The 24,178-nt window shown below is 36.9% G+C and overlaps 1 protein-coding gene across 1 annotated transcript in view; it reads right to left on the bottom strand.

The window, feature by feature from the left end:
• Nucleotides 1-12,407, bottom strand: part of LOC150107335 (uncharacterized) — a 76,494-nt gene extending 64,087 nt beyond the window's left edge. The window contains exons 1-2 of the mRNA XM_090391200.1: nt 12,091-12,407; nt 1,249-1,345 (exon numbers count right to left, since the gene is read on the bottom strand). Coding sequence (XP_090247326.1) covers nt 1,249-1,345; nt 12,091-12,183 — 190 coding nt within the window. The 5' untranslated portion in view covers nt 12,184-12,407. The remainder of the gene's footprint in view (nt 1-1,248; nt 1,346-12,090) is intronic.
• Nucleotides 12,408-24,178: the final 11,771 nt, after the last annotated feature.

Raw genomic sequence — 24,178 nt, 5'->3', positions numbered from 1 at the left:
GATTTCCTTCCAACTACTAACCATGCTCAAACTTGCTTAACTTTTTGCTGAGCTATTAGTAGCAGAGGCTCTACCAATCGATCAATCTTTGCCAGCCTCTATATACAAGTTGCCCAGCCATTAAGTTACCTCATGTGATAACTTTGTTTGCTTATAATTGGATAAGGGGTTAAACCAAGAATAAAATTTCTTGGCATCTTTACTTTATAATATAACTAAGCGGAAAAACTTTCAACATCTATCTCATATCCAGAGTATTTTAGTATGAAAGTGTGACACCTTTTGGCTACTTATATATAGAAATATGACTTCTTCTTTACTACTTTCTTCTATATTATGGAATACTAAAGCAAGTGATATGAAGTCATTAGCCTCTACATACGAGTTAGTTGAAGACCAACAATGATCTGGCCAGTCTTCAACAAGCAGAAATGATGAAAACATTGAAAAGGTTTGTAGCAATCAATGAAGATTGCTGAAGAAGTTTCTGAAGAGACAAATTTGTCAGTGCCAACAGATTTTAACAGAAGATTTGCAAATGAAATGTGTGTCCACTAAATTTGTGCCTTGTTTTTACACAGAGGATTAAAAAAAAAAAAAAAAATGTGTGAATGTTTGCAGCGATTTGAAGGGGATGAGTTTTGGTGCTATGGTTATGATGCAAAAACAAAACATTTTGAGAAGAATGCATGATAACGTGCGACAAAAACGGGCAGAAAGGTAAAGTAGAGGAGATTAGTTGCTGCACCTCTAGCCTACATAGCCTTGTCTTCCCCACAGTTCTTGATGAAAAACAACATGGCAGTTGTTCCCCAACCTCTCTCAACGTGACTTTTTTTTTTTTTTTTTCTCCCCATGGATAAAGAAAATGATGAAATCATGAAAGGGCAGCAATTCATTGATGTAGGCCAAGTGAAAGAAAAGGCGCCGGATTTTCTAAACAATTTTCCAGCTGAACAGTTCCAGGACTGTTTCCAGCAGTGAAAAAAATGTTGGGATAAGTGCAATGACTCACATGGAGAGTACTTAGAAGGAGACTAGAATATGACATTATAAGTTATAAATTTTAATAAAATTTTTTAAAAAAATAATAATTCTGGTAATTTTTGGGCATACTGCCTCGTACATATATGAAAATATATAAGTAATTCATAGAATTACATACGGTGTAATAATAGATCACATATATATACACAACATTCTCATGGTTAACACACACACACACAAGATTTTGATGTAAATTTTTACCATTCAAATCTAATTCAAAGTATGGGCTGTAAAATTCATCTGATTTTCCACCTTTCATCACATAAACTGCATAGCACAGGAACAAAAGGTGAAGGACCTAAGAAAAGATCATTCACAAAAGAATTATGAAATAAATATACAGATTATTTGTAAACTTTTTTTTTGCAGTAAAATATGAAATCCCTAAGCCTATAAAAATTTAAGAAGCTGTTTTAAAAAAATTAAGGAAATACAAGTTATAAACTCAAGAAACCAAATACGGGATGCCAGATCTCTTATCTTGTAATCTAAAATTCAAAACAAAAAAGAAAAGAAAAAGCAGAAAATTTTGAAGTGCTTTGCCCCTATAATGAGAAGATAATGGCAGGTGGGAATTCACGTTTTTTTTTTTTTTTTAAGGGCACTTTTCAACTGGTATTAATGCAAAATCTGTCTTTCATGTATATAAGTATCATGATTTCTTTGCTTTATATAGATTCTGTTAATCCTCAACTTATGACAGAGTTCCATTCTAATGATACCTCATAAGTTGAAAGGTCATTAAATTGGAAATCACCATATGAACCATAAGGATATGTTAACAATTGTCATGCCTGAATGCTAAAATGTGTAGGTCTGTTTTCTTATGTTTTTAACAAATTTTACTCTTTATACATCGTAAAGGTTTACAACCTTTATACGTTTATAGTGAAATAACATAAATAAATAAAATGATAAAATTATTGTATTAAAATTAATTATAATAGAATTAATAAAATTAATGTAATAAATAATGAAACATGAGTGTGCAGTGCTTCAGTATGCTTATCAGTAAAATAATCAGCTGGAATCATGTGGAGCAAGAACAGTTCTTCATTGAATTAGGTAGGGAAGGATACATCAACAACAACAAATTCTTCAAATTCAGATATTGCAAGCAATCAATTGAAGCTTGCATCATTTTTCTACTTGGCTAACTCTGTGTTTGGGTTCATTTCCTCAACCAAATGAATTGTGTTATTAACAGAGACAAAGCTGGCCTAGTTGGCCAACTGGTTAGATTATCTGCTCTCCAACCAAGAGAGGACAGGTTTGAATCCCACGAGGGGCATGGATGTTTGTGAATGTTGCACTAACTCTTTGCAGAAAGGAAGGCTTCACTACCAAATCCCAATGAGGTATGGTAGTGCCATATGGCATCAAAATGACGTCACATGTTAATAACTAATTAACAGAGGCAAAAGCATCTGCAATTTTTCCACTATCAACTTGTTTGAGAGCCAAGAAAAATCAAAATCATCCAAGAAAAATCAAACCAACCTTACAAATGTTTTGTGAGGTTGGCTTCCAGATGCTCCTGCTTTATCATTATTACATGACACTTCAAGGAGTCATCACAGGAAGGCACTCTACTACAATCCACCATCTACAGTAGCAAACAAATTAATCCAAAAACTCACATTTTAAAGAAAAATTTTAATTTTGCAAGAAAATAAGTACAAAAATTAAACTCCAATTTTACCTAATAATTTATAGATTTTTCTTTGTTCCTAATAAGTTATTAATTTGCTTAGGCATGAACTCTACCAATGTAGAACACATTTCGCTTATTTCTGCATCTTGAAATCATACTTTTGTCAAACCATACTGGGTCAAAGAGGGCCATAAAAGAGTTTGTCCTCTTTGACCCAGAGATACCTCTTCACCATTATTCTTCCTTACATTTATTGACAAACAGCAGATGCTTTAGATTTCCAGTCATGTATATCAGATTATACGTCTATACTAGATATTCTTGTGTCCTTCCAACTATTTGTCTTTAATCACTGTTGCTTTACATTTTATAATTATAGGCACTGCTTTGTTTCTCTGTCCACTATTTTTATATTTTATATGCAATTTTTTTTTACTACTTCATGTACTTTTTATCAAGTACAAAGCAAACAAATTAATCCAAACACTCATATTTTAAAGAAAAATTTTAATTTCATAAGAAAATAAATACAAAAATTAAACTCCAACTTTACCTAATATTTTGTATCTGCTCCTCTGTTCTTCCTAATAAGTTCATTAATTTCCTTAGGCATGAACTCTACCAACGTAGAGCACATTTTTCTTATTTCTGCATCTCGAAACCATACTTTTATAATGGACTGTATTAAGTTATCCTTTGTATCACAATTTAATTTTCCAAGTCTCTTGTTCACTATCGCCCACAAATTTTCAACTTTGGATAATATCAGCAGAGTTACCTGGCCACTGAAGCAATTGGATGTCATGATTTCTGAAGAACTCTTTCACCTTTTTATGAAGTCTGGCTGGCATGGAGCAAGATCCTGTTGGAAGATGAATTCTTTGTCTTTCTAGATCTGTGGGATAACTCTTTTGACCAATATTTTTATGTATTGGTCACTTTTCATCATCATCAACAGGCACAAGTGATCCTGGACCGTCATATGTAAAACAACCCCAAAACATCTTTTTAGCTGGATGTTTAGGAGCTTGTTGAAGGTGGGCAAGAGAAGTCTACTCAGCTGCTGATTTGCGAACATAGGGTAATCACTCTACTTGGACAAAGAAATGGCTCCCATCTGAGAATATGACCTTCTTCCACTTCCCAACAGTTCAACTTTGTACACTTTTGCCCACTGGAGCCTGTTTTTCTGCATAGCCTTCATCAACAGTTGTCTCTTTTTTGGTCTGAGGGCAGTCCTCCTTGCTTCCAACAATCTTTCACAGACTGTCATGTCAGAAACATTAATCCCACTAGCTGCCAAAGTCTCTATTTAAGTCTACAGCAGGGATTCATTTTGCTTTTCCTAACTAGTAAATGATCATGAGTAAGTGTAGTTTTCCTTTTTCGCCCACATTTTCCTTTTCTGTCAGGAGAAAGGATATCTGTCCCCCTTAACCTCTTTAAAATCACATTAACAGTACCCAAACCAACACCACACTCATTGAGTCATGGATATGTGCTGAGAAAAAGTACATATTTTTGAATGCTTTTTTGGAGATGTATCCATTTTATAGCTACACAAAATGAATAAAATACTACAAATATCAACTTGTTTACACTATTAATAAACATCACACAGACAGTTAAAACATGCAGCACTCAACCAAAATAGTGAACTAAAACCAAACGGAAAATAGTAAACCAAAACTAAACCAAAACCAAAAACTCGATGAAAATTTGGCTTGTTTGGATTAATTTGTTCACTACTGTCGCTGATGAAGAACACCAACTATTTCCAGGTTTGAATTTATTGCTATTGACTGAGGTCATTCCTTGTTTCATGAATTTTTTAAGTTCTCTACACAACTCCAAATTTACATTTTCTAATTCTGCATTTTTAGTTCTGAGTTCATTAATTTTCTGTGTCAGGTCAGCAATGACACAGAAAATTTAAATACTTTAAGAAAGAAAGTTTAAATAGAAGGATGAAAGTTAGTGATGGAAAAAGACTAAAAATGGTATTAGCCAGAAGGGTGAGCGAGAAAATCGGAAGGCAGAGAATATGAGTGTGAATATGGAAATGATTGAAGAAGCAAAAGCAAAAAAAGCGAGCTTGGTTATGGTAACAGAAGCAAGCCTGAATGATAGAGCAAAAGTGGGCATGATTGAAGGAAAGGAAAAAAAAAGCCTGACTGACGAAGTACAAGAAGGAACAACTGAATGCTGATAAAAAACGAGGGCACAAGAATTGACAAATGAAATTATTAAGATCAGAAGTGAAATGAGACATATGCGAAATGAGATCAGGTGTATGGTGGATATTAACAGAAAAGGTGAAAGAATAAAATGAAAGATAGTGGAGAAAAAGAAGTGGCAAATGATTCAAAAGTAGCACTGTACACAGATTGTTATGAAAGATGTGATGGATGAGAGGGTGCACGATGTCTGATTCCCAGGAGAAAAGGAGGGAGGGAAGATGAACAGAGTGACTGATGTTCTGAGAAGTGTGCAAGTGAGTTAGTGGTAGTAAGAACAAATGATTTAGTTGGGAATAAGGAGAATGTGAGGAAGAATTTAGTTGGGCATAAGGAGAATGTGAGAGTAGATATCAGGAGGATTACTGATTAGAGTAACAGAAAAGAGTGTGGTAGGAATAGTAGTTGGTGTGTTGCTGAGGTATGACAATGATGAATTCAGGTGGAAAGAACAAAGAATATGAATAGTATTTTAGCACAAATGTGTGAAGAGAAAGGAGTGCAGTTTGTGAATGTGGGTTGAGTTGGAGGGACAAAAAGAGCTGTATAAAAGATGGACTGCATTTGAATAGTTTTAGTGCAAGTCATTTAGAAAGACTGAGGCTGGAAGGGAATGCAGTGAGCAAATGCAAACAAGGTATCGGCAGAAGTAAGATGTGATGTAAACAAATTGGTGAGTCAACCAGATGAAGCCAAAAGTGATTGTGAATGGAGATGAGAATGTGCGAACAGGAATGCAGGTTGGGTAGGAAAATGGGGTGGGAGAGCATGTAAGGAAGGTGGATTTTGAAAGCAGAAGTGAATGCATGTATAGGGGTGGTCAGCACAGGAATAGGATGGCCTGGAATAGAGGAGTCTGGGTAGATATATAAGACAAATGGTAGTTAGAGGTGTCACAAATGAGGGGTAGCATGGGTAAGACTGGTTATAGACTAAGAAATGAATTGCTGTGTTTAAATATTTACGAATGTCAGAAATAAGGGAGATGAAATTGTGCTTTAATTGTTTATTTGCCCATAGATAGTTGGAAGAAATGAAACATGACTGCATGAGAATATCTTGATGGGAACAGAAATGTAAGAGTATGATGTTTTTCATGTGGACAAAAAGAGAGGAGGAGTGCTGCTGATGATAGCAGGGAAATTATGTCTGCACAATGTTGAGAGGGAGAAAATATTGGCAGTGGTTTTGAAGCATCATGATGTGTGGTAAAGGTTGATAGGATGATATATTTAGTTGGTGTGTTGCTATATTAGCCACGGAATGTTGAGGATGAAGACAAAGTAATGTATAGGCAACTTGGCTTAGTGAGCAAAAGAAGGGTGATCATTATGGGTGATTTTGATTATGGAGATACTGATTGGAATGAAGAGATAGTATCAAAAAATAAGGAAAATGAATTTCTTGTTGTCCATTAAAAATTCATTTTTAATGGACAACAATCTTAGGCAACATATAACAAAGGGCACATGAAGGTTGAGAATCTAGATCTGGTCAAAACATTAGAGGATGTGCTTGTGAACAGTGTCTAATTGGCAAGTAAAGTATTCAATGAGCAGTTTATCAGAGTATTTCATCCTTGTGAAGGTGACATCATGAGAAGCTGCAGCATTCAAGTTATGATGGAGGAGGGATTGATGGTGAGTGAGCAGGAAGTATATGAGGGAATGAAGAGATAGTATCAAAGAATAAAAAAAAATGAAAACTAGGAATTATGGCATGGAAAGAGGAGCTGAGTGGAAAGGAGATATACGCTGCTTGGGCTTCAAGAGATATGAAAGAGCAGCAATGTTCGAGTGTGTTCAACAAGTGAAATGGCTAAATAGGGTATGAGTAAAATGGACAAATGAAAGGGATTAAGCATGAAATCTGGAAGAAGGCACTGAGGAAGCAACATAAGATGCACATTAGTAATAATAATCAGTTGCATGAAGTACAGAGTAAACCAAGAAAGTGACTAAGTTAGTAAAAAAAAAAAAAAAAAAAAGAAGTGCAGTATGAGCAGAAATTAACCAATGAAGTCAAGAAAAACCCTAGTGATTTCTCAATATGTGGCAAGTAGAAGAAAGAATGACTATGGACGGATGATTTTAGTTGACGATAGCAGTAGATTGGTAACTGATTAGTTTATCAGAGTATTTCATCCTTGTGAAGGTGACATGAGAAACTGAAGTGTACAAATAATAAATTTAGTTTAATCCTTTATCCAAGTGTGTGCAAACGAAGTTTGTGCCTGAAAGTATCTTCAGGACTGGGGTAAGAAGTAAGATGTGATGTAAACAAATGCCTGAAAATATCTTCAGGACTGGGGTAAAGTGGTACAACACCGGGCAACTCCTTGCAAAGGTGGAGCAAGCTACCAACACTCCTATCTCAGTATCTCCCACAATGCAAAACACATCTCCTTGCGGATATGTATAATGTTATGCATTAAGGGAAGGGCCTAACTCTATCTTCCTATGTGGAATAACTGCATAAAAAATTATGAACTCATCAAAATGGATTTTGAAACAGCAAAAAAGCATGAAACATTCATCTTGTCAAAATTGCAATCATGCCTTCTGATCTCTTATCAAGGGTATTAGCCAACATCTGCCAAACATTATTCCCACCACTGTTACACTTGGATGGTTCTGTTGCATAAATGTTTAGTTATTAGTATGAAGTCCATGTTAGTAATCCAGAATTAAGAATGTTTCTTTCATTAAAAAGGTGCCTGAGGCTGAAAAATGTTGGGGAGGTGTGAGCTTACTGGATGTCCAGACTAGTTTCGACCTTTATTGAGGTCTCTTCAGTGAGAGCCAGGCCCAAGTGGAGATACCAGACATAAGCATTAGCAAGGTCATCTCCTCCTATAGGAGCTGCCAAACGGTGTGCCACCTTTTTATTAAATTACTCTAGATTTAGAGAAAGATGTTGAAAGTTTATTTTTCACTTGGTCAGACTATAATAAATTTAGTTTAATCCTTTATCCAAGTGTGTGCAAACGAAGTTTGCGCCTGAAAGTATCTTCAGTACTGGGGTAAAGTGTAGAAGTGTACAAGGTATGATGGAGGATTGATGATGAATGAGTGAGCAGGAGGTATATGAAGGAACAAAGACAGTATTAAAGAAAAAGGAAAGTAAAAAGTACTTGACAATATATCACTGCATATCTTGAAAGAATGCTCTAGAGCAGCGATTTTCAACCGGTGTGCTGCAAGATTTATGAAAATAAATTAATTGAAAGAAATAATGTTGTAATTTGCATATTTATTTATTAGTGTCTGATCTTCCATCTTTTTGTGTGTGTAAATCAATCAAAATTATGCCTATTTTTTTGCCAGATCATCAAAAAAATTAAAAGAATATATTTTTAGTGTGCCGCAGAATTTTAATAATTAGATTAGGTGTGCTGTGTTATGAAAAAGGTTGAAAATCACTGCTCTAGAGAATTAATGGCATCATTGGTACACATGTTTAACAAATGAAATGCAACAGGGCAAGTCCTAGAGGAGTGGAAAGTGGGAGAAATTGTTCTGCTTCACAATGGGTGGTGGAGGGGGGGGGGGAGAATAATAAGCTACAAATTATAGACCACTTTTGTGTGTATAGAGTGCTGTTAAGGTTTTAGGGAGGTTGTTGAAGACTACTCTACTAGATTTTAGAATTCTGTTGCTAACAGCAATATTCTTTATGATGGCCAGCATAGATTTGTTGGAGGAGATTATGTTTTAGCAATCTGCTTATATATTAAAACAGGGTGATGGAATCACTGCATAAGGGAGAAGCAGAGATATACTTGAATTTTTCAAAGGCCTCTGATAGACTGCCGCATGACAGGCTAGTAATTAAACTGGATGGATGGTTGGATTGGATAACAGAGTAGTGAATTGGATAGGTAATTGGCTGTTAGATATGTATCAGCTGGTTGTATATCTCAAAAGAAAAGGGTCACTAGGGTGATCTTCTTTTGGGGTATACAAAGTATCTGGAGATATACAGTTGCTTGCCAATGATGCAAAGTTGAGAAGAGCTATGAGCAGCAGAGCAAGTGTGCAAGCAAAAATTGTGGCTTTGCAAGAAGATCTCAACAGACTGTGAGTTGGGAAATGGGTGAAGCTATCAATTCAATGGTAAAAAGTGCTACGTCTTGAAATTTGGGATGTTGAGTATACAATTTGTGCAGAAATTTTGAAGGTGGTGGAAGAGATGAGTGATCTGTGAGTGATGGCGGACAACAGAGACAGAGTTTTGGGGCCACATTGCTAAAATTATAAAAACATCACTTTAGATTATGGTAACGATGAGGAGGACCTTGATGTGCAAAACACGGTTTGGGTTCATTTATATAAAGTCTCAACCAGGCTGCAAATGGCTACTATGTGCAGATTTGGTTGCCTGTTTTCAAGAGAGATAAGGATATATTAGAGAGGGTCCAGACTAGGTTCACTAAATCAGTTTCAGGTCTGTATAATGTGGGATATGAAGACAGATTGAGTGAATGTAACTCACAGAGCCATGTGAAGAGAGAAAGGAGAGGGAGAATATCAATGAGATGTTCAAGTTAGTAAGGGGTTGTTACCAGATTAATGTGGAGGAGATTTTTCATCGAGTAGAGGGAGACAAGGGTAGAACAAGAGACCATCCCTATAAGCTATACAAGGAAATTGTGAGGTGCGGGCTCTTTGTATGGAGAGTGGTTAGTGAGTGGAATGCACTGTCTATAAGTGTGGTGAGTGCAGAAACTATGAATGGCTTTAAAGCAAGGTCAGATAATCTTTTTGCATGAGAACATGGATCTCCCGTGATGAAGCTTTTGACTCCATGGATGTTAATAATAATCATTATGCTAATTAATTCTACAATGCAGATACTGTTCACATTGCTTATCTCTGGAATGCATGAGTCATCTATGCTGAGAGAAGTTGCCCGCAGGCATTGGTCAGCACTGAAATGGTATCTGTTATGAGACAAAGAATTAGAACTTTGAGCAGGACTTCATTTTTTTTTTTGCCAAATTTGAATGGAATGCATTTCCAGTTTTGCTTTCTGCCTTTTGAGAGCTTCTTAAACTGACTTTCAATGAGATCTGCACAGTAAAAATTATAACTGTTTTGGCATTTATATGCATATTTTATAACAGATGTAATGTCAATACATATCTCTTCATATACTTTGCATCAGACAGCATTTTGCTAGCTAGAGCTTAGCACAAAAGTTAATCCTCTCCTTTGTTCTAGGTACTCACCTTGTCAATGGCAACAGCTGAGACAACAAGTGGGGTAGGTTATTTAATTATACTGAGCAGAAAGAATGACAAGCTACATTTTAAGATTAATATAAAATAATTTCTCAAGAAGTTAACTATTAAAAATATTGTATACTACACAGTACTCTTTCACATTTCATTCTATCTATTTCTAATGGGCCACATCTGCTGGTGATACACAATACAGCCTCCTCCCATCCCCCCAAATCAAGTTCAATCTTCTCATGGTGTGGTCTGTTTCCATAAATGGGACTCCGCATTTGTAAGGGCATCTACACTAGCTGAAAGCCAACAAACAAACATATGGTTATATGTTTCTTTCTTATTTTCAAATATCTAATAATTTTTATTGTTATATATCTGGTAATTATACAGTTGAGTTACACTGGCATCTCTTGGATACATGAGAGGAATTTAGCAATGTTAAAGTTCCAGTGTGTGTGGAAGCCATGAAATGTTATTTATTGAGAAAGCAATGAATGATTAATTATTGAAGTATCACTTAAGGCAGTGGCATTTTATATGGTTATAACAGCTTTATATGTATATCTTGGACGATGCCCCCTTAAATCTGTCACTTTGCTAACATCAAGATTTTCTTCTTCAAAATAAACTTGTATGGACACATGATCTGATGCTGTATATAATTTCTTCAGTGTTTCATTGGATGAGGTAGACTAATTTCTTCAGTTTTCCATGGAATTGCATTCAAAATGTACAAGACTGGGAAAAGCCTTAAATTTTGGAATGTAATCTGAAATGAACAAACAATTATAGGACTGCATATACTGCAGTATTCCAGCGATATCAAAATTTTCCTAATGACAGTCTAAGTGTCTATGATTAGGTGCAATGGCAACCACATGGTCAGAACATGCATCATAATACTAAAAATAAGAAAAAATATAAAATGACAGATTATACTGAGTTATGTCTATATGTCTTTCTACGTGCCTCTGTTCTGTAAGTTTCTATTGCCACCAACATGAAATTATTATATCCAAAATATTTTCAATGTAATAAAGTTTAAAATAAATTTCAACAATATATTTCCTTATTACACATTATGTGACTGATCATAAGCGGTAAATTTTACATTTCATCTGTAAAACGGTGTGGTCAGGGTCGGTATACTTCCTCTAATTAGAATCTTCAATATTACAGTTGAAAACTAGAGTACACATACTCCATGTGGCCTTTAGTTTGCAAATGTAGCACCGGAAATGTCTGGGCTGTGTACATACACTTCAGTTAGACCACTTATCGCGTACTTTTCTCCCAAGTACTGTGAGGAGGAGAGAAAAAAAAAAAACAGGCTTAGTTTACGTGTACTTATGAGAAAATTATATTTTGTGTGTTTTCTCACAGAATCAACCAACCTTTGCCAGCAAAGGTTGGTCGATTAGTAAAGCCTCTGCTACTAATGGCTCAAGAAAAAAAAAAAAAAAAGATATGCAAGTATGAGCGAGGTTAGTAGTTGGAAGGGGATCAATCGTTCGATGCTGTTGACACACTCTCCCTCGATGAGTCTTTGGATCCCTGGAGGTGTCACATAATAATGACTTACAGCATGTGTACACGAAAAAGTATTGTTCTGGCAATTTATCAAAATTCACAAACTCAGTTTTACATCGTGTATTACATATTATTATTATTATTATTTGACACCTCCAGGGAGTCCAAAGACTCATCGAGGGAGAGTGTGCCAACAGCATCGAACGATTCCCCCCAACTACTAACCGCGCTCAAACTTACTTAACTGAGCCATTAGTAGCAAAGGCTACTAATATATTGTACTCCGTTGTGTAAAAATTTACACGAATGTTGTTTCTCCCACCCTATGCTTGAGACATGTTAGCTACACTACCTGCATATATTATATTAAATTGAAAATCACTTACAGCTGTGTACATGGCTGAATAATAACAGCCAAGCTTGACTGTAGTCCAAGAATACACCATGAACGGTGTCCAGCATCTTTCCAAAACAGCCATTGTCCCAGTTGCTTAAAGTTTTATACAGATGTTTACAATACAATATTATATGAAATATTGATTACGTTATTGGGCTATCAATAATAATAAATTTTTTGTAGCATTACAGCTTTTAATATATCAATTATCTGGGGTGAAAGCAAATCACACAGGGAAAATAACTACGGACAACCATTACTTGATAATTTCTAGGCGTTGTATATCGTTCATACGGAAAACCATCGCAACCAATCACAGATAAGTAGAAAATATTGCAAAAATGTTCATCTCTGGGAATGGTACACGTGTTGACTGTGGGACTAAGCCTTGGATAATAATATCTGATAACAATAAAAGACGTTAGCGGATTTATTTTTATAATATAATATAGGGAATTATTAGTATTATTAACGACACCTGTGTAGCTCGGTGGAAGTGATGAGGAACTACAGTATATCGTTTTGAAAAAAGATCAATGCAGAAGAATGGAAATCCTTAAGCGGTCACTTCCTAACAAACTAAGTCAATCATCTAGAGATCTTAAAGAGAAGGTACTTTTATGAGAGTTTGGCTGTGTGTGTGAGAGAGAGAGAGAGAGTATTCTCTAAAAAGAATCATCAAAATCAGTTAAGACTGCAGTTCCTGGAAGTGAACTTTAGGAACTCATAATGCGTAATTAAACAACAGTGTGCTAAAATGATTAACAATTTATATTATTAATAATAGTAAAACAAATGGAATAAGTATACAAAACTGAAGGTAAGGTTATTGTAATGTAACTATTCTTATGTAATTAGAAATAGGCATGGAAAAACCAAAATATGAGACAAATGTAATAAGAAATGTCTTAAAAATATAATAATTTCTTAAAAAATTGGTCAAACGAAAGTAGGGATGAACTTACATATAAACCACAATGATTTGTAGGACTATAGAATTGAGGGAAACAATTTCGCAAAATTAAATAATTGTGACAAATAGTAATATCCCTCAGGGTAAAAACAGCTGTCTTTTGCCAGCCTGGCTGGCTGAGTGGTTAGCGTATCCGCTCTCCAGCCAAAAGGCTGTGGGTTCAATTCCGCCGTGGGCATGGATGTTTGTGATTGTCTGTGAAAATACTGGTGGTTGGCGGTAGATGGCATTGGCGTAGTTAGCGGATTGAGTGGTGGAGACAGAGTTGTACAGCAGGTGCCCTCCCTCGATGAGTTTTGGACTCCCTGGAGGTGTCAAATGATAATAATAATATTGTAAATATTATTGACTATGGTGTATATATGTCCTATTGGTTTAACAAAATAATCTCAGTGGAAGTGGTGCTTGCATCCTCCACGCTAGGAAGCCAGAAAATAGATTTAAGTTCAAGTCTAGCCACCGACTGGAGAAACTTAGTCTAAGCCTTTCTTTGACAGGTTCCCGAGTTAGTTGATCTCTAGCAAGGGTTTTTTCACCCGGAAACTCGAGCTTTTCGTCCAGCAAACGCAAGAAAATCTATCATAAAACCCACATTATTTCACACAATAGCATATACTGGGAGGGTTAGGGACCAAGCGATGACAGCACTTGTTTTTCCCATCTCTGCATCGCTTGCCTCTTATAATCAGTCATAGTCCTTTGCAAGCTATCTCTGATTGGCTACCAGTGAAGATTCAACAGCCAACTCAGTTTCCAAAAGCTATATAAGATTAAAAGGCCTCGTCTATGCTCTATAAGAGAATAAAAGGCATTACGTTATTATTTTTATTGTATTATTAACGACATGTTAATAGTTGTATAGGCACCTTCATTGAGTCCGAAACTCATCGTGGGAGACCCAAACTATTATACCTCTCCTTGAATCTATTAATAGACAAAGCACTCGCAATAGACTCTGGTAACCCATTCCACTCATTCTTAACTCTCCAAGCAAAAAATCTGGTCCTCACACCCCCTACCAACCACATCTTTATTATACCTCCAGTGACAACTCTTGTTGTGGCCCTGCTAGCCAAGTGTTGAAATATTTCCCGTGCATCAATCCTATAAAACTCTTTAAGTAACTTAAATGTTTCTATCATATTCCCTCTTTTTCTCCTATCAACTGACTTCTGCAGTCCACAAATTTTCGATCTACCCTCATTCATAAGGAACATTCTACAGACTACATACCATCTTAGTTGCTGGCTACTGAATCTTCTTTACCGATTCCTCATCCTCAGGAAACCTAGGAGACCAGACATGAGCACAGTAATTCAGACAGTGTATCAAGGCCAGTGGCGTAGCTACGGGGAGGGGGGGGGCGGTCTTTGAGATTTCTTAAACGCAATACTTGCGTTTAAGAAATCTTGCTATACTGTCTATAGAACAGCAACTGAGTGATGAAATAGACTTCGGCAATGTCATCGACGAGTTTTCTAACAGAAAAGCAAGAAAAATAACATTTTAGAATGTTAGAATTAAAGTTTTACTTCAAAAATAAACATAGTGTTTTAATTTATTTCCCTATACATCGTTTTGACTTTTTTGTAGTATTTTTGGTGTGTATTGAGAGGAGTAGCAAACTCAAGGATCGCCCCGGGCGGCAAAAGCTCTAGCTACGCCACTGATCAAGGCCTTATAAAAAAGGAATAACAACTTCCTTCTCTACTGTTAGTGTGTTCTTCAATAGCCAGGAAATCTTATCAGCTATCTTAGCAACCTAAGCAATATGTCCTCTAAACATGAACTCTATCATCACTATAAATCTCCAGCTTCATCTATTTCCTGGAGTACAGTTCCATCGATGTACGAGCTTGTAATCTTCTTATCCCAAAATGCATAACTTTACATTTCTCCACATAAAACTGACACAAATTATATTTTGACCATACTGACAGCCTATTTAAATTTTCCTGCAAGTCCTCCACATTGACTTAACTGTTACTCTACTTAATTTAACATCATCAGCAACCAATTGAATATTTCCTATATCATTTACGCACAAATTAAAAAGTAGTGATCCTAGCATGGAACATTGTGGCACATCACTAGTCACAGTGGTGTAGCTTTTGACGTCCGGGACGGTCCCTGAGTTTGCCTCCCCTCTCAGTACACACCCTATACGTCGTTTTGACTTTTTGTAATATTTTTGGTGTCTACTGAGAGGGGCTGCAAACTCAGGGACCATCCCAGACGTCAAAAGCTCTAGCTACACCACTGTGACTAGTAATGTGCCACAAGGTTCCATGCTAGGACCGCTATTTTTTAATTTGTGCGTAAATGATATAGGAAATATTCAAGTGGTTGCTGATGATGCGAAATTAAGTAGAGTAAAAGTTAAGGCAATAAATTAAAACACTATGTTTATTTTTGAAATAAAACTTTAATTGCAACATTCAAAAATTTTATTTCTCTTGCTTTTCTGTTAGCAAAATAGTCGATGACATTGGCGAAAATCTATTTCATAGTAATGTATGTCATTCTTAATCAATTTTATTTGAAAAATTCCTCTCACAACTAGTAACATTTACAGCAATTGTGAGGAAAATTCGCAGTAGTATTACAATATTTGGAAATGAGTTCTTGAGACTGTATTTTATTGAATTAACCGCAAAAGTTCAAAAAGTGCCGTCCGGGGAGGACCGCCCCCCCTCTTCTTCCCCCCTCTGACTAGTCACCTACTTTCTCTTGGATTCTGCTCCTCCACATACCACTTTTTGATATCTGTCCAGCATCCACCCTCTTATCCATATAAACAGTGGCATATCCATCCCCATTTGTTCTAATTTACGCAACAGAGTTCCATGTGATATTCTGTGATATGCCTTTGCAAAATCCAACAGAATCACTCTATTATAAAAAGTTAGTAAATTACTTTTTACTTACTTTACCGACCCTTCACAAAGCATTGCTGCAACTCATACAAAATAATTCTTATCAACCCATTCTTGGATTCTCTTCAAGAACAATTTTCCCAGTACTTTTACACCACTCTTTAGATACTAATTGGTTATAATTTGCTACTGCAGTCTTAGAACCTCCCTTATGCAAAGGAAATATTTTGCCTTCTTTCCACTCCCTTGGAACTCTACCAGAGCTGAGACTAAAATCAAAAAGCCAAGTCAGAGGCATTGCCAGTTCTCTTGTACGTTCTCGCAAACTCAAGCTGATATCCAATCTAATCCCACAGCTGTATTTACATTGAGATTCTGCAATATCCTATGCACCTCCAATTCATCCACCTTTGTTTCCACATATTGGAGGCGGTGGAGAGAACAGAGGTATCAAACTATAGGCCAGTTTGTATATTATTTCTGTGGTTGTTAAGGTACTGAAATAATTGGTAAGAGTTCATATACAAATCTGAACAGTTGAGATTAATATTATCAGGGAATATCAATTCGGATTTGTTAAGGGGCACGTTTGTTTCAGTAATCTAGTTAAGCAAACCGAAAGAGAAGTAACATCAGGGAAAATGAAAGGAAAGTTAGCAGTCAGTTCTACAGGACTCTACTATGATCATTACTTTTCAGCCTTTACACCCATTAACTGTTGCTGGAATTATTATTTATTACGTGACACCTCTAAGCAGTCAAGGACTCATCGTGGGAGGGCACTCTACTCTACTCTACTCCACTACACATACGTCTTACCGCCTCTCCACCCACTTAATTCTCTAAATACACACAGCGACACTACTACTACTATCATCAATGCCATCTACCGACCTTCACCACCAACAACAGTATTTTTTGTATGTAAATTGTTTGTGTAGTCGTGGCTAATTTGCGTATACGTGGAATGAAAAACCCGAGTTTCTAGGAGGAAAAACCCTGTTATTTCTATATGAGGTCGTCTAACTCATCTTCAATTGAAAAAGCCATATAAAGTGTCTTACTACCTCTCCACCCACTTAGTTTTCTACATACACACAGCGACACTACTATCATCAATGCCATCTACCACCCTTCACCACCAACAACAGTATTTTTTGTATGTAAATTGTGTGTGTGTAGTCGTGGCTAATTTGCGTATAAGTGGGATGAAAAACCCTGCTATCTCTGTGAGATCGTCTAACTTATCCACAATTGAAAAAGCCATATAAAGTGTCGTCTCGTCATGACGAGAATCGAAAGCAGGTCTTTTCCTCTCGAAGGGCGCAATGTTCCGTTGTTCTTCCAATTGTGCTATGAAGATGCTTAGTTCAAGGAGATATTCAGCAGTTTGTGGACGATGTGAATCTGGAGAAAATTAATAAGTGTATTGCTGATGTAGTAGCTCTTCGGGAGAATCTGAAGAAGCTGGGAAAGTGAGCAGTGAACAGGGATGCCAATTAAACATCGCTAAGTGCAGTATAAGACTTGAGTTTTGGGATCTGGAGATGAGACACTTCATATTCAATATATGGAAATATAATATTGGGATCATAGAGGATCGAAATCTGAAATGTAGAGGGTCATATTGCAAAGGTGCAAAGACAACTCAGAGGATTGCTGCAGTATTAATAACATGCTTCACCAGAGATAAAATATTAGTGATTCAAGGTCCTGATCAGATTACATCTAGTCTAGTATGCTCAAATCTGATTGCTAGAGTTTGGAGGAGATGAATATACTTTTAAGAGACAGCATAGGTAGCTGTTAAAAATTTCAGGACTGTCTAATGTTATCTATGAAAATAGACTAAATTCATATAATCTGCAGTTTGGCAGATAGAAGGCAAACGTGTGCTATGACTGTAATGTTTAGGCAGGTAAGAAATATTTACCAAATGGATAAGAGAGAGATAGAGAAATTTTTCAGGTGGCAGAACAAAAAGAAGGGTTAAGAATTAGAAGCCATCCTTGGAAATTGTATAAGAGATTGGTGAATAATATAGTATGAGAATTATATTTTTACATGGGGAATGGTAGGTGAGTGGAATGCAGTGCCTTCGTATGCTATGAAAGCTAAGAGTGCTAAGAATGAGTTCACGCTTCAATATGATAGATATGTTGCAGGCAAGAAAGATTTTCGTGTACTTTGTATAATATGAGTACTTATACAATATGATGTATATAATGTAATGTAATACAAATTATATCTAACACTTATAATGTAGATGATTGTTAATTGTACATCTCTCCTCTCTTTCAATAAGTCTGACTCCAGGTTAGTTATTGTACTACACATACTGGCCACTGAATTAGAAACTTTTGTTTAATATCGTGTTTCCGTATAGGCATGTGACTGCCAATACTGATCAATTCCTTGCATAATAGGTGATCTATGGGTCAGGAACCGACCGTCATTAAATGCTTCGGTCAATTGCTGACCACAGGAAGTCCTATTTGACGTTCTTGTTCTTGACAGACTGTCTTAACACTACAGTTACGCTTCTTAGACAAGCAATGTGGATTATCCACTGATTAAACAACTGGGATATCTCACCTTTTGAAAAACCAGTCAGCTTTGCTGTTTTCAAAATTGAGTACCGCGCTGTGATAAAGTGTTTCACCAAAGAAGGGCTTTCTCCAAGTCCAATCAAACAGCAATTGGATGATATTTATGGGGAAGCTTCTTCTTTATATTCTACCATGAAGGAATGGGCTAAACATTTTCGCCTAGGAAAAGAGAGCATTGAACATGATCCTTGTGATGGTTGGCTTGTGGAAGTGATGATTGAGGAAAATTGTCTCTCTTGTTGAGGAGGAACTGCTCCATGACAGATGGCTGAAGTGCAAAGAAATTTCAGCAAGGCTGGGGCTTTCTATAACAACTGTCTTTCACATCGTTCATGAGAAGCTTCACATGAAGAAGGTCAGTACAAGGTGGGTGCCCCGAATTCTCTCTTGAATTCAGAAGGAGCATCGTGTGACCTGTTTCCGCAAGTTTTTAGAGTGAATCGGAGAGAAGTGCTGGAATCCATTGTCCTTTATGATGCTCTTTCCAAAAGGGAATCCATGGAGTGGCACAAACTAGATGAAGCACCACCGGGAAAAGTCAAGGTTACTCAGTCCACCAAGAGGAGCATGGCAACAATCTTTTGGTATTACTGGGGAATTCTCTTGATTGACTTCAAGGAAAGGGATACCAACATGAATGCAGAATATTATGTTTCATTTCTGCACAAAATGCGCGACTCCATAAAGGAGAAGAGACGAGGAATGCTAGTCATGGTGTTCTCCTACTTCACGACAATGCTCCATTCCATATGGCTATTGTTGCAGTGAAGGATTGTGGCTTCCAGGAGATTTGAACACCCACCCTACAGGCCCAGACCTTGCACTCAGTGACTACTTCCTCCTCTCTAAACTGAAGAAACACCTTCGAGGAAGAAAATTTTCAATGAGAATGAGGTGAAAGATGCCATTTTAGACCATTTTGCAGACAAAAGTAAGGACTACTTTTTTTTTCAAGGGCATAGAAATGTTAATTCAAAGATGTGAAAAGTATGTTGAAGTAAAAGGAATTATGTTGAAAAGTGACAGTTTTCTTTTTATCACCTCTAAAAGTTAGTCAGGCTGGAAACTGATGGAACCATCCTCGTGTGTACGTGCGTGCGTGTGTGTGTGTGTGTAAGGGAAGGAAACTATCTAAAGTTCTGGGGCTAACAGTGATATGAAAGCATTTGATGAAAAAGCGATAGAAACATATCCGTTCGAGTTGAAATTAATAAAAACGATTATAGACAAAGTCTTAATATGCCACAGCATCAGCAATCCCTTTAATATTTCTTCAATCATTTCGACAGTGATTGAAGAAATATTCAAGCTTATAAGTGAGTAAGAGACAAATGGTTCACTCCATCTGGCATAAAATTATCCAGATATTTTGTAAAGCTCAACATTCCTACACTTTGTCAAAAGACTCCAGTTTGTTAGTAATCCCTTCCTACAAAACCCTAATAAAAATTCTATCAACTCAAGCGTTCTCTGTGATCTACAGATTCCTCGTACAACTAACAAAGAAGAAATGAGAAAACATATTTCTCTCTCATATTTAAGTCCACTGCTACCGTCAAACTACCCATAGAATGTCTGGCATCCTTAAAGAGCATAAAATCAAAACACCATTCATTTTTTTTAATCAATTGATAATCCTACTTTCGCTGTTAAATCTAAATATTTTTTTCTCTATACCTTGAAGTTTCTCGTTTTTGGTAAGAATACAATTTCCCATACTATGGGAACATTAAAAAAAGCTGCTGAAAAACATATTGAAGAGCATGTCATAGATATCAAAATGCCAAAGACTCCAGGCTACAGATGGTGCTGTCTTCAGTCAATGAGACCAGACGATCATCAAAAAGACACGCAATTATTCTGGAATGCCTCAGAAATTCTTCATCATTGTTACTATGACACAGAAAGAAACATTTTGGAATCTATAGAGAGCATGTTCAATTCCGCACGTCTATATATAAATCCGTGTTTTATGTTTCTGATATATCCCCAGAGAATTGCAGATAATTCAGTTATCTGCAGTAGGAGTTTAAAATAGACCATCATATAAAACTTCACATCTTCGATTTCCATGGAAAGGCTGCTACGTCTACACCAAACTTTCATCCAAACGATGTTCAGATTCAAGTGGTGAGATGAAAAAAAAAGTCGTAGTATGGAGTGATGAATCAAGATATACGCTCTTCAGGTGATGGATTTGGGCATGACAGCATCCAGTAGAACGTTATCAGAGTGCATTGTCTCATCTGTTAACAGAGATGGCAGTGTTGCTGTAGAGTCGTTTCATTGATTAGACGTCTTTCGTTGCTGGAGGTACCCAGCAAAGTAAGGAAAAGTAAACTGGTATTCTGAGCACTTTTGTATTGCTTGCTGTCACAGTTCTGAAACAGTCATAGCTGACTATCGTGATCATGAAAACGCACCATGGGATACTACAAGACTTGTGCCAACAGTCTGGAAAAATAAAGGTGCGAAGGTGATAATGATCAGGATGGAGTTGCGATCTGAACACTACAGAGCATCGTGAAGAGAAGAAAGAGACATGACCTAAACTAAATTTTGGCCTTGCTTTTTTCTGATTATTATTTAGGTAGAGAAATGAGACAAGATACACATGCTGACTACTGAATTCATAACTTTTATTTTACTTATAGGCATGCGATTGCCTATACGTAAAATATCCTCTTCAATTTCCTGCGCATAATTCATTGAGATATGGGTCGTGAATAGTCTTCATTAAATGCTTCGGTCGATTGCTGCACACAGGAAGCTCTGTATGTCAAGACCTTCTCAGCTTCTCAGACGACGGTGATCTCATTCCCCTTTATCGAACTCCGAAGGATCCTTTGTTTTTCCCATTGTGATCAACATTAACATATCTGGCTAGATGGGTAAAGGAAAATTGCTTTTCATATTATCCTTTGTTTTTCCCATTGTGATCAACATTAACATATCTGGCTAGATGGGTAAAGGAAAATTGCTTTTCATATTCCCCTTTGTCTTGTAATGAAAGAACTTTGAATGGAGTGATTGTGAGCTATATGCTCTCCCATTGAGGGCAGTGGAATTAGTTGTGTTCAGCTGCACTTAAGATAGACTTTGGTATTTTATATTTGTTCATTTCTGCTTCATTATATTCCGAGGCTTCCTTGATTAATGGGTTTGGATGGTTACTTGTCTTGGTAAAGAACTTCTCAGCTAGATATATGAGAAAGGAAGAGATATAAGGGATATTAACTTCTCTATGGATCTGGGTGTTTCTTATAAACCAAGGGGCATCCAGAATCATCCTCAGACACTTATTCTGTAATCTCTGAAGTTTTAGAATGTTTGAATGTGCGGTGTGGCTCCATGCTGGGGATACGTAAGTGATAACCGGTCGAATTACCATCTTGTAAATTGTTAATTTTGTTTGCGTGTCCAGTTTACTTTGTCTGTTGATCATAGGGTAGAGCTGTGCTAAGACGTTGGATGTCATTGAGGTAATGTAACTAATATGTTTGCTGAATAGGAGTTTACTATCAAGAATCACTCCAAGATATTTAACTTCAGTCTGCCATGGAATCTTTACTCCCAATAAATAAATATCCTCCATGGTATGGATTTTCTTTCTAGTAAACAATATAGCTGAGCTTTTCTGGGGATTAACTTGGATCCTCCAGTCTGCCATCCACTTTTCTAAAGTGTGTATGCTAGTTTGTAGTCTTTTAGTTTCCAGTTTTCAGCTCAGTGATCTTGCCATCAGTGCAGTATCATCTGCATATAATGCAGTGAATGTTGTTCTTGGGTTCAGAGGGATGTCTGCTACATAGATTGAAAACAGGAGAGGTGCCAGAAGAGATCCCTGAGGTACGCCTGCCAAGATCTTGATTCTGGTCGAAACCGTTTCGCCTACCCTAACCTGCATATATCTATCTTTCAGGTAAGAATGTATTATTTTTATTAACTTGACTGGAAAGTTAAATTTTATCAGTTTGTAGAGAAGACCTAGATACCATACTTTGTCAAACGCCTTTTCTGCGTCGATGAAGATGGCAGCTGTATTGAGTTTCCAGTTGAAACCTTTAGTAATGATTTCTACCAGACGGTGCACTTGTTGAACTGTACTATGGGCCCTACGGAAGCCGAACTGTTCATTAGGCAAATTTCCTAACTTATCTGTTTCTGCTTGGAATCTTGAGAGGATCACTTTCTCTGCCACCTTTCCGAGGCTGGACAATAGGCTTATGGGTCTGTAGCTTTCGGGAAGGTGAGCATTTTTTCCTGGCTTCTTCAGTGGTATGATTGTGGCTGTTTTCCATGTGGTAGGGAAATGCTGGAATCTAAAGATGGCATTTATAATGTTGACGAGATGGACTATGGCCTTTCTTGGAAGTAGTTTTACTATTCTGTTAGTTATGCCATCCGGTCCTGGAGCTTTTTTATTGTTTAGATGGGAGATGATATTTATCATTTCTGCCGGATTTGTAGGAGTGATATGTTCGGCGTTAACAGTGTTCTGTCTTAAGGTTGTCCTAACATGACGACGAATCTTGTACATAAGGTTGATATTTAGTTTTGTATAAGATGGGTTGCACTGAGATTCTAGGTTATCTGCTAGTGCTTCGGCTTTCTCTTCATCTTTGTGAACTGTCGCTTTCTTGGTTTGTATAGGGGGTATGAGTTGCGGATTGCTCTTAAGAATTTCCATACAGAATGATCTTCAGTATTGATGTTAGCCAATTTGGTTTCCCATTGTTGGTTTCTGTGTTTTTGAAGAGCTTCTCGGACCTGCTTGTTTAGATTGTTCAATACTGTTTTATCTTGTGGGGCTCTGTTATTGTGGCATCTCTTCCTGGTTCTATTTTTTGCTCTGATTAGATCCATGATTTCTTCAGGGATACGGTTGGTTGGGTGGAAGACAGTGGATTGTCTGACTGATTCTATTGCTTTCTGAATTTGTATGGTTAAGTTATTTATTGCCGTGTCAATCTCTTCCTTTTTACTGATATTGGGCACTGGAACAATATGATCGGGAAGAACCTTGGCTAACTTATCCCATGGTATGAATGTGTGCAGAGGAAAGAATTGATCTGATGAACCTAGATTAAGCACTATGGGACTGTGGTCAGAAGATAATTCGTTGACTGATTCCAATTTGAATTGGTATCTTAAATTTTTAAAGATAACAATGTCCAGCACATCCGAGCCACCCGAGGGGCTGAAGTGGGTGGGATCGGTAGGACCGGCCACTACAACAGAGTTGAGCATTACATAGTTGAAACGTGTGTGGCCTTTGGTGTTAGTTGATGAGCTGTACCAAGCTGTTTGTTTTGAGTTGAAATCTCTTGCTATTATTATGGAGTCATTTGGACCAAGTATGGAGTCCAGATCTGTTGGAAGCAGAGGAATGCTTGGAGGGTTATAAGCAGCATAGCTCTTGAGACTCCCAGCATTGAAGGTATGTACCTCCACACCGGTCACCTCCAGGTTTACTGTTTTGGGCTTGTCTATTGTATTATGATTCAAATAACTCTTAATATATATGGCTGTGCCTCCACCTCTTGTGCTAATTCTGTCGTTTCTGTACATAGTGTATCCACGGATTTTTGGGTTATTAGCTAGTCTTAGGTGTTTCAC

Source organism: Typopeltis vanoorti, chromosome 4 (genome assembly GCF_054136105.1).
Source record: "Typopeltis vanoorti isolate ZY-2024b chromosome 4, IOZ_Tvanoo_1.0, whole genome shotgun sequence".
Classification (NCBI taxonomy): Eukaryota; Metazoa; Arthropoda; class Arachnida; order Uropygi; family Thelyphonidae; genus Typopeltis; species Typopeltis vanoorti.
Note: the sequence above shows the minus strand (reverse complement) of the source record. Positions and strands in the feature narration are given on the sequence as shown.